Source organism: Ochotona princeps, chromosome 18 (genome assembly GCF_030435755.1).
Source record: "Ochotona princeps isolate mOchPri1 chromosome 18, mOchPri1.hap1, whole genome shotgun sequence".
Taxonomy (NCBI): domain Eukaryota; kingdom Metazoa; phylum Chordata; class Mammalia; order Lagomorpha; family Ochotonidae; genus Ochotona; species Ochotona princeps.
In genome coordinates this window covers 30,095,099-30,105,802 of record NC_080849.1, presented here as the reverse complement: position 1 = coordinate 30,105,802, position 10,704 = coordinate 30,095,099, and the positions used below count along the sequence as shown (strand labels likewise).

Here is a 10,704-nt window from a genome sequence, read left to right as displayed (position 1 = left end):
AAGAAGCATTTTAAACAGCCAAGCAACGTGAGGAGGAACTATCTTAATCTCAAGCTCAGGACGGTAAAACATGAGGCACTATTGTTCACCTCATGAACAGCCTAAAAATTATAAGCAGTGATTTAACCCCATCTGAGCTCCAGGGAAAGCCGGGGAGACCCTGCTGGGACTCCAGAGCCTCCTCAACCCTGGGGGCTTGGGAGGGTCTGGTCACGGGGACAGCTGTGAGGCTCAGGACGACACACACAGCCTAGAGCGACCCAAGTGCTTTCTGTTGTGTGTAACCCGTTCAACCAGACATTTACGGTCGGCGGAGATCCTACAAAACTACCAGACTTGCTGGAACACCGGCGTACTTTCTAGAACGGGTCGGGAATACAGACCCTGCTCAAGACGATGGGAGAAGTGTCAGAAGACCACGATGAGAGGCTGCCGAGGCCCCGCGACCGCGCCTTCCGAGCGGGGGGCGTCCTCCCCAAGCTCCCCGGCCACCGGCTAGCAGCGCCCGGGCTTCCAAACCGTGGAGCAGGGAGCAGGGAGCGGGGAGCGGGGAGCGGGCAGCGGGCACTGACCCGGCTAGGCTGAGGGAGGAAGCCCGAGCCCTGATTGGCTGCCTGGGAGCAGGGGGCGGTGCGGGCGGGGGCGTGCGAGCGGAAGACCCCGGACGCGCACTTCCGGTCTTTGTGGCTCGGCGCTCGGGGTGGGCTGCTGGCGTCCCGGCCGCTGCTGGGCTTGGCGGTGAGGGACGCGGGCCCTGAGGCGGAGGGGGACGGGTGGGCGCCCGGCCCTGCAGGCCTGCCGGCGGCCGGGGGACGGAGCAGCGCCGCCCTGGAGGCGCTCGTGCTGGGGTCCCGCGGCTGGGGGCGCGGAGGGCAGCCGTCCCGCCCCGGCTTGCCAGGGAAAGCCGCCGCCCCCGCCCCATGACTCTGCCGGTTCCCTGGTTTAACCGCCATGGAAAAACAGGTCAACAGGTCTCCTTAACCCGGCCGAGCCGGTAGCCTAGGAACTGAATCTGCAAGTTTAGGTTTGGGATGCCATGTTGCCTTCCTGCTGTCCAACTCAAGGACGCGCACTCGAGCTGTCCCGCCCCCAGATCAGACCTTGTCTGTTGATACAGAAAACAGTTCGCTCCCACCACCTGATTTTGTTTCTAAAAGAGTTTCTTCCCTGCATATCCTAAGCTTTTTCGAGCACTGAGGTTGCCCTCTTGGGCTGTTGTGTCCCTGACAGTAAACATTTTCAGATCCTCAGTGGTTAATTCCTCACTTAAGAGTAAAAACCCTTGGAACGTGGTGTGCAGTTCAAACGGAACCCGCTGGAAGCGCCTCAGTGTTGGAGATTCAGCGAATACCAAACGCAATCCAATAGCAAACACTCCGTAACGGGGTTACTTAAATTCATAAAGTTTTATTTACTACCTTTAATGAAAGTCCACATTATCTGTTCCACTTAGAAGGCAGCTGTTAACATTCTCCCTAGATACTGTTACTGTTGCAAGTCTGAGTGCCAAGCCTTTATGTTAGTGTTAAACCTACTTGTTAAGGCCAGCATGAGACCCAGGCAAGGGGTAATGCCCCCCACCTCCCTGGTGCAATAAGATTGGAAGTATTGAAAAGGAGATCGCTTTCTCACTATCTGATTCATCTCAATAGTGCCTTCTAAAGCAATTTCTAAGGTTAGTGGCAGGAATACTACATAATGAAAAACAATGTGAAAAATAAAGTGAATGGCTTGGGGTTTTGTCATATGGGGACAGTTTTAAAGCCTCAAACTTGTTCCCTTTCCATATGTTCCTGAAGTGCCTGATCTTTATTATTACAAATTCTTATTATTTTTTCTTCTTGCCATAGTTAACAGCATTTTCATGTTCTTCAGGAGAGAAGAGATTACACAAAGAAACTTCCTGAAGTTTAGAACCCAGTTTGACTTTTTGGCTCGGTTGGTTCAGCCCAGAATGGATATGGAATCCAGAGCAGTTTCAGCTGTGATCTCCCAAGATCTACGCGACCAAGGACTGATACTAGTGAAAGTAGAAGACGGCCTCCCCTGGGGCCAGAAATGTAAACCAAGTAGGAGCACTCAGTCCTGCCAAGAGCTGTTCCGCCAGCAGTTTCGAAGGTTTTGCTATCATGAGTCCCCTGGCCCCCGGGAGGCTCTGGGCCGGCTCCGCGAGCTCTGCCAGCGCTGGCTGAGGCCCGAGGTGCACACCAAGCAGCAGATCCTGGAGCTGCTGGTACTGGAGCAGTTCCTGGCCATCCTGCCGGAGGAGCTGCAGAGCTGGGTGCACGAGCGTCAGCCAGCCAGTGGAGAGGAGGCCGTGACCCTGCTGGAGGAGCTGGAGGGGGAGTTTGATGAACCAGGGCAGCAGGTAGGTACAGAGAAAGGAAAAGGAGTTTAAAACCTGGACCATGTGATGTCATAACAACAGGATGCGATTTTGTATGTCTTCACTGAACCCGAACCAGACAGGGTCACACCTGTCACCCCCCGCCATGATAACCTGCTTTAGTAAGCCCTTCCTTATGGGTGTTTTCACACAGCTAATTGTATTTTACTGATTTCAGGTCTCAGCTAATCCACAGGGACCAGCAGTGCCATGGAAGGACATGACATGCCATGTAACATCCCAGGAATCAACAAACATCCAGTGCCAGCCCTTGAAGAAACAGCTGCAATCGTGGAACCCCTGCCCTTCCCCCAAGCGTGGTGAGGAACAGACTAGTCTGGGAACACAGCACTGGGCCCCTGGTTGTAACGATGCAGATTATCCTAAGCAAAGGCCACAAAGTCCTGAGGTTAGAGAATGCAACCCATTCTGGAAATTGTAGGTAATCAGTTTGATGTGACTAAAGAATTGATACAAGAGTGGTAGCAAAAAATGAATTAGAATATGGGATGCAAGTGTATGTCATGCTAGTGGATTTGTACAGTTTCTTAAGTGTAGTGGCGTACAGTTGAAGGGTTTTGGACAAGGGAGTGACATGATTGGGCTTGTAGTTCAGAACTTGGCTATAGAGTAGCAGGTGGATTTGAGGAAGGCGAGAGTAGAGGCCTTTTAGAGACTTGTTATGATCCAAGTAGCTTAAGTGGGTAAATCAGTGTTACTATAGAGGGTAAAGAAAATCAAAGCTGACTCATGTACACTGTACTAGGATACAAGGGAGAGGAGAGGAGGGTGATACTCAAGTTTCAGTCTTGGACAACGTGGTTATTAGTGGGGTGCTATTCCTGTAAACAGTAAAATAAAAGAACAAATACTCCGCTGGTGTGTCTAGTTCGGGCCACTCTGGTGCCTATGAAGTATTCACAAGTAAAACGCTCAGTTACTAGTTGGATTTGACTCTAGAGCTTGACATAATTAGCGATCTGGGAAGATACTAGCTCACAGTGTAAGCAGTAGTTGACACCTGGTGGACAGAATTTTTAGAGTGAATATGAGCCCAGGAGAAACACTAGTGTTTGAGTGACTAACCTTAGAGCCTAAGAAGGAACAATCACAGAAATTAGGCTAACGGGAGTAAAAGAACTGGTCTCCAGAGGGAAGGTGCTACAGAAAGGCCAGCTTAGTAAGACCTAGACGCCACAGCAGGGAAGTGGGTGATCCCGATGGGAGGAGTACCGGACGAAGCTGCTTGGGGGTGAGGGGGAGTTAGGAATTGGGCAGAAAGCAACGGGAATGAGTGTACAGAAACCCTTCCAGATGTTTTACTGTGAATGGAATGGACAAGGTTGCTTGAGAGAGATGTGTAAGCAAGGAGCTTGATTTCAAAAATGAGAGACTGGGCCCGGTGCAGTAGCCTAGTGGCTGGAGTCACCACCACCTTGCATACGCCGGAATCCCATATGGGTGCCAGTTCTAGTCCTGATGGCCCTGCTTACCATCCACCTCCTTGGTAGTGGCCTGGGAAGGCAGTCAAGGACTGCCCAAGGCCTTGGGACCCTGTGCCCACGTGGGACACCCAGAAGAGGCTTCGGGCTCATGGCTTCAAATCAGCTCAGCTCTGGCTTGCAGCTGCTTGGGGAGTGAATCAGCAGATGGAGGATCTTCCTCTCTGTATACCTGACTTTCTAATAAAAAATAAATCTTTAAAAAGAAAAATGAGAGAGACTTGAACTTACTGTGGTGAACAGAACTCCAGCAACAGGTTGAAAATAATAGGAAAAGAATTGTGGTTAATTGACGAGTTGAAATCTCAAAGGAGTCCTGAAAGGAGTGGATGCAGGCTTCAGCAATAGGAAAGTGCAAGCACTCCACTCTGAGCAGCTGAAGAAGAGATGCCAGTGGGCAGTGAGAGTTTGTAGGTACACGCTTCTATTTTGACCCATAAACTGAATACCAAGATAAAATGCCAAGTCTTTTTTTTTTTTTTTTTGCTGTTTTTCATTTCAGATTGTGAGAACAAGACAGCAATGGAAGAGGACATTTCAGGAGAGGAATCACGGGGATCTCCTCTGGGACCTTCATTTGAAGGAATCTGTGAGCATGAAAACAGTTTAGAATGGCAGCAGGGACGTGCATTAGGAGAAAAATCGAGAAGATCCCCTTCCCGAGGGGGCAGTTTTAGTCAAATGTTCTTCACAAACAAATCTCCAGTAAAGACAGACCATCTTGATGACCCTCAGAGATGTGTGATTCTAAGTACAAACTCTGTGACATGTCAGAAAGTTCCAGTAGAAGAGCGACCTTACAGATGTGATACATGCGGGCACAGCTTCAAGCAGCATTCCTCTCTAACACAACATCAGAGAATCCACACTGGGGAAAAGCCTTACAGATGTAACCAGTGTGGCAAGGCCTTTAGTCTGAGGTCATATCTCATTATTCACCAGAGAATTCATAGTGGTGAGAAAGCATATGAGTGTAGTGAATGTGGGAAAGCCTTCAACCAGAGCTCAGCCCTCATTAGGCATCGGAAGATTCACACTGGTGAGAAAGCTTGTAAGTGTAATGAATGTGGCAAAGCATTCAGTCAAAGTTCATATCTTATCATACATCAAAGAATTCACACTGGTGAGAAGCCTTATGAGTGTAATGAGTGTGGGAAAACATTTAGCCAGAGCTCAAAGCTTATAAGACACCAGCGCATTCACACAGGAGAGAGACCCTATGAATGCAATGAGTGTGGAAAAGCTTTCAGGCAGAGCTCTGAGCTGATTACCCATCAGAGAATCCATAGTGGAGAGAAACCCTATGAATGTAACGAATGTGGGAAAGCCTTCAGTTTGAGCTCAAACCTCATTAGACATCAGAGAATTCATAGTGGAGAGGAGCCCTATCAGTGTAATGAATGTGGTAAAACCTTCAGAAGGAGCTCAGCCCTGGTTCAGCATCAGAGGATCCACTCTGGGGATGAAGCGTACATATGTAATGAATGTGGAAAGGCGTTCAGGCACAGATCTGTCCTTATGCGCCATCAGAGAGTCCACACTGTAGACTTGTGAATACAGTGACCATTGTAACTACTGAAGTCAGACTGTTGTCTTTGTTAGAAGGGTTTACTTTGGAGTAAGACTCCATAAAGGGTGTAAATTACTAGGTTATTATTATATGGGGTCGTCTAACAGCTTTATGCAGCTCTTCCCAATGCTAGTACAAACTGTCCCTTGAAAACTTTTCCTATAACTAGTAGAAGGTAGCAGAATAATTCCTTCCAGGTTTGTTTTGTTTACCAGTGGGAATACTCAGGAAATCTCAAAAGGAGAAATGTAAGTGAAACCTCATTTTCTTTGAGAATGTCACGGAGAAGGTAGAGCAACCCAGCCAGTGCCACTGCATCTGTCAGTCAGGTCTGAGGGCTGGTGTAGACAGTGTGAGGGACTTTTTGTCTCATGAGTCCGAAAAACTTGTACTGGCCAATTAACAGCAGTGAGGAAATAGTAAGAAAATTGATTTCATCAACGATGTATGTCTAGGATGGGTCAGAAATAAGTAGGAAAAGAAAAGCCATAAATTAATTTATCCAACTTTTTGTACTTTTTTGTGCCAGGGGGTCGCAATGCAACATAAGATGTCACCTCTACAGCTGATAGGCAGAGGCAGCGCTGGCAGTGACACTGTGATCCAGTCCACACTATGCGACTGTACTCAGCCTCACACCAAGAGATGGGGTCAAACACCTGCAACATGAGGAGGAGTTGGCCAAGAGGTAGTCCAGGGCGAGTGACCCTGGTAAAGGAAGCCACAAAAAGCATGAGCAAACTGTAGAACATGTGTACTGTGTGTTTTGAAGAGGCCTCATAGCTTTAGGAGAAGCACCAGTGTAGCCAAAGTCTCCTAAGCACTGTCTATTGCAAGAAAAGAAGCAAAGGAGAAATGCCTGCTCATAGCACCTAGGTCCCTTGGACCCCAAGATAGTGGGGAGCTCTGTCATGACTGATGTGACCCCAGAAAAGGGCTAATATGCGGGTTCACATGTAAGCTAAGCTAGAACGTCTGTGAGTATAGTGGTGGAAAGAGCCCCGCCTAAACCTGAAGAGGCTGATAGAATATTTCCCAGAAATGACACTACAGAGCTACTGTCAGATTCCCCTCAGTCCCCAAGGATATGAAGCTCCCACTGCATTTGTTTCAGGGTCTGTGACCCACTGTGCAGGCATCTTGCACAGGTTCTGTTTTGTCTTTTTGGTAGTTTTTCACAAAACCCTTTGCAAACTTTGTTAAAGACACTGCTAAGTATTCAAAGTAACAGTCCTGGCCAGGGAAGACTTCCCTGTTCCTGAGGGGCCCAGCAGGAAAAGTGGGATAATATGTGGTATGTAATAGAGAAAGTTTTACAGATGATCCAGAAAGATGCTTTTCAGAAGACCTAATAAGATGGAGGAATGACACATCTTAAGGAAATGAGTCTGTGTACAATCTTGAGAATAGAAAAGGGATTTCCATGAGGATAAGCAGTAGCAAAGAGAAGCAATGCTTACATTGGGGCACACATAGGAAGGTAGGTGCTGACCTTTGTAAACAGCAGGAGGGCTAACTGCCAGAGTTGGGAGGAAGGCTGAAAAAAGAGGGTAAAATCATTTGGGAAAGATAGTAAATGTGCTAAAATATATAATATATATAAGAACTTATTTTCTTCCTTATCCACAGAAAATGATCCAAATAAATTGAAAAGACATTAGGAATTGGTATGTTGCCCAAGAGAAATTACTCCATACAAAGAACAATGTGTGTAAGAAATGTAATAGGCTCAGGCTTTGTGTATGTGCCTTCTCACCGCAGCCCATATTTTGCAAGAATAATGAAGGCTGAAGAGTATATAGGTAAAGATCTTTAGCTATATGATAGGTGGTGATGAGCTGCAGGCTTTGAGCCAAGGCATTAGCAAGGCAGAATCCTCCCGAGGAGCCATTTCTCTACACTGTCAGGCTGTGAGGAAAACATCCCAACGGAAAAACTGGTATTTAAACATATGCATAGAAAAGGACAAGCACCAATGGACACTAGGTGGCTAAACCACATGTTAGAGCAGAGTTACAGAAGCTGGAACTTCTGCAAGATTCAGGGAAATCGGAATTCAGTGCTGCTGCTGATGTGGAAATCCGTACTACATCTGCAAGTCAGTACCAGAAGCCTTAAGCAAGCGTTGATTTCGACTTTGAAATCTACCTGGAAACGTACACTTCAGAAACCATCATGAATGTACAGTCTTTAACAGCTATAAAATTAATGTTAATATTAAATGAAGCATTCATGGTATATTGCTAAATATATTAAAAGTATGTACAATATATTGTGTAAAATACTTATTAAAAATACTGGAAATGTTGGATCCCATAGTGCTGTATTGATTATGTCTGAGTGTGAAGTTTCAGGCAATTTCTTGTGCTTTTCTGTATTTTCCAGTTTTGCCCACTACTTACACACACATAGTTCTCTTATCATTACAGGGAAAAGTGAATGAAAGCCCAGGATAGCTGAGAAAATATTACACAAAGCACTTGTTTTCCATAACCTCTCTGTCCTTCCTATATCTCAGTTCATTAGCTAACTTAAGTACGATCCTCGATTTCATCATTAGTAAAACAAAACGACAGACTAGGCAGGCCATAGCATCCATGCTATTTTTTTAATATTTAATTTTTATTGCAAAGTCAGATATACAGAGAGGAGGAGAGACAGAGGAAGATCTCCCATCCAATGATTCACTCCCCAAGTAGTCCCGCAATGGTCAGAGCTGAGCCAATCCAAAGCCTGGAGACTCTTTTGGGTTTCCCACATGGGCACAGGGCCCCAAGGGATTAGAATGCCACTGGGATTAGAACCGTCGACCATATGGGATCCTGGAGTGTGCAAGGACTCTAGGCTACTGCGCTGGGTCTGTACACATGCTATTTAAAAAGTTGCCTGTACAGGGCCCAGCATGACAGCATAATGGTTAAGGTCCTCACCTTGAACGTGCTGTGATCCCATATGGGCACCAGTTCTAATCCCGGAAGTCCCACTTCCCATCCAGCTCCCTGCTTGTGGCCCAGGAAAGCAGTCAAGGACGGACCAAAGTCTTGGGAGACCCTGCACCCATGTGGGAGACCTGGAGGAGGTTCCTGGTTCCTGGCTTCAAACTGGCACAGTACCAGCCGTTGCAGCCGCTTGGGGAGTGAATCACCGGACGGAAGCTCTTCCTGTCTCTCCTGTCTGTATATCTGCCTTTCCAATATAATAAATAAATCTTAAAAAAAAAAAAAACCTGCCTGTACAGCAAGCCTCTTGCATGCTTGGGTCTGCTTTGATTCTGTGCATTGCCATAGTTTTAAAATAGTTTGAGGTCCTGAGTCTGGTGCGGTAGCATAGCGGTTAAAGTCCTTGCCTTGCATGCTCTGGTATCCCATATGGGCGCTGGTTTGTATCCTGAGGGTCGTGCTTCCCATCCAGCTCTCTGCTTGTGGTCTGGGAAAGCAGTCGGGGACGGCCAAAGCCTTGGGACTCTGCACCCATGTGGGAGACCCAGAGATGCTCCTGGCTCCTGGCTTCAGATCGGCTGAGCTCTGGACATTGTGAGCGCTTGGGGAGTGAATCATCAGAGGATCTTCCTCTGTCTCTCCTCTCTGTATTTCTGACTTTCCAACAAAAATTTTAAAAAATGAATCTTTAAAAAAAGATGGACTGCCAAATTCCTATGGAACTGTATCATAAAATAATTATTTTAAAAATAAAAAATCTTAAAAAAAAATAGCTTTAGGCTTCTCATGCTCCAACTAGAGATTATAGAACGTTTAGTCAACAGAGAGAAAACAGCCCGTAGAGATTACCATCAGTTAGGAATCCTGCGCAGAGAGAAGTCGCTTGCCTGTAGACTTACAAGTGCAATAACTTTGAAGTGGTGGCTTTGGACTGTTAGTTCTTTCCATGAATTCTGCACTCATAAGCAAGTCACTTCTAGACCTTGCTTTAAAGGAGCTAAAGCAGGTGATGTACAGTCAGAGCTTCAGGGTTCTGTTTTATAAAATGCAGGGGGGCACTTAGATAAGGTGAATGTCAAGGAAATTGCTTTTCCCTTTACTATTCCCTGGAAGAAAAGCAGTTCATGCATTTCCCGTCTGCTCTGGGCTGTCACGTTTCTCTTTGTATAGGGGAACATTCCTGGGGCAAAGCATTGTTTGCTTCAACCAGTTATGCAGATTTTTAAAATATTTTTTATATTATGCAGATTGAACAATAAATGTACAATTTAGGCAAAATGCTTAATATCATTTCCCTACTTCTCATGTCTGTCCTGCAGCTAATACTGTCTGAGAAGCTCACATTTCTGTTAAGGACCAACGAAGGAAGAGGGCGCTCTTGACACTCAGCTCGTGCTGAGGATTCCAAGGTCATACGTGAGGATCCACCCCCCCCACCACCACGACTGCCAACAAAAGTAGAACAGGGAATCCTAACTCCAGATGGGATAGGCCATGTATGTATGGAGAGTATCCTTGGTCATTCCCATGGTTTTTCAAAACTCAACCCCAGATGCCCACTGGGTGACCTACAGCCCTAGAGAGCGGCTATTAAGTATTTCCTGGTGCTTTCTGGCCCGGGGAATAGAAACTGAACATCAGTTATCTGACTTCTTCCCACAATCCCTTTCCATCCCCCACTCCTCTTATTATGCTCCCTGTTACTGAATGAAAAATTTTAAAGCAAAGCAAAACTCAAATTTTATTACAATACATTTTGTATTACATTATATTGCTAAAGTGTAAACTCAAAGTATAAATGAAAAACTAGTTAATAAAAATTACTTAGGATTTTACCAAAAATATTAGGTTTGAGGGGAAAAAGAAACACTGATAAAGTACTCTAAAATATTAACATTTCTATGGGTAATGCAACTGTAAGGTGGCATATCTTCTGCATTAGCAACATTCATAATTAATACACAATCTAGGGAAAAAATAATGTCTAAAACATTAAATGATCTGATTGACACCCACAGGACATTAGGTGATTGGTATGACTGATCTCAATAATAATCGCACCTTTGCACACAGACTTTCCCTCCCCGTCTCACCTCCCCATTTACTCACAATAGATATGATCACCAAGTCTTCAGGAATCTTAGGTATTAATTGCCTTCAGCAATTGTGGGTTAATTAAAACTGCCAAAATAAAAATCAGGAGAGTAGTTTTGAGGAATCTGGGGGTAAGTCAACCAATATTTATTTCCCTGAAGTTGCTTAGGCCCTGTAAGCCTGGAAAGGCCAGTGACGGGAATGGAGAATAAC

The 10,704-nt window shown here is 45.9% G+C and overlaps 1 protein-coding gene across 2 annotated transcripts; it reads left to right on the top strand.

Annotated features, from left to right (window-relative positions):
- Positions 1–671: 671 nt before the first annotated feature.
- Positions 672–5,850, top strand: ZNF397 (zinc finger protein 397). 2 transcript variants are annotated; one of them, XM_058676750.1, is made up of 4 exons: positions 672–738; positions 1,876–2,368; positions 2,565–2,706; positions 4,391–5,850. In XM_058676750.1, the coding sequence occupies exons 2-4, from the start codon at positions 1,955–1,957 to the stop codon at positions 5,440–5,442; spliced, it is 1,608 nt and encodes a 535-aa protein (XP_058532733.1). In that variant the 5' UTR covers positions 672–738; positions 1,876–1,954; the 3' UTR covers positions 5,443–5,850. The 2 variants fall into 2 exon arrangements, with proteins under 2 accessions (XP_058532733.1, XP_058532734.1); XM_058676751.1 differs by lacking the exon at positions 672–738 and adding an exon at positions 853–963.
- The last annotated feature ends 4,854 nt before the right edge of the window (positions 5,851–10,704 follow it).

Coding starts and splice junctions, on each gene's coding strand:
- ZNF397 (XM_058676750.1), top strand. CDS start 1,955: ATGGATATGGAATCCAGAGCAGTTTCAGCTGTGATCTCCCAAGATCTA. Junction 2,369..2,564: donor TTGATGAACCAGGGCAGCAG/GTAGGTACAGAG, acceptor TACTGATTTCAG/GTCTCAGCTAATCCACAGGG. Junction 2,707..4,390: donor CTGCCCTTCCCCCAAGCGTG/GTGAGGAACAGA, acceptor TTTTCATTTCAG/ATTGTGAGAACAAGACAGCA.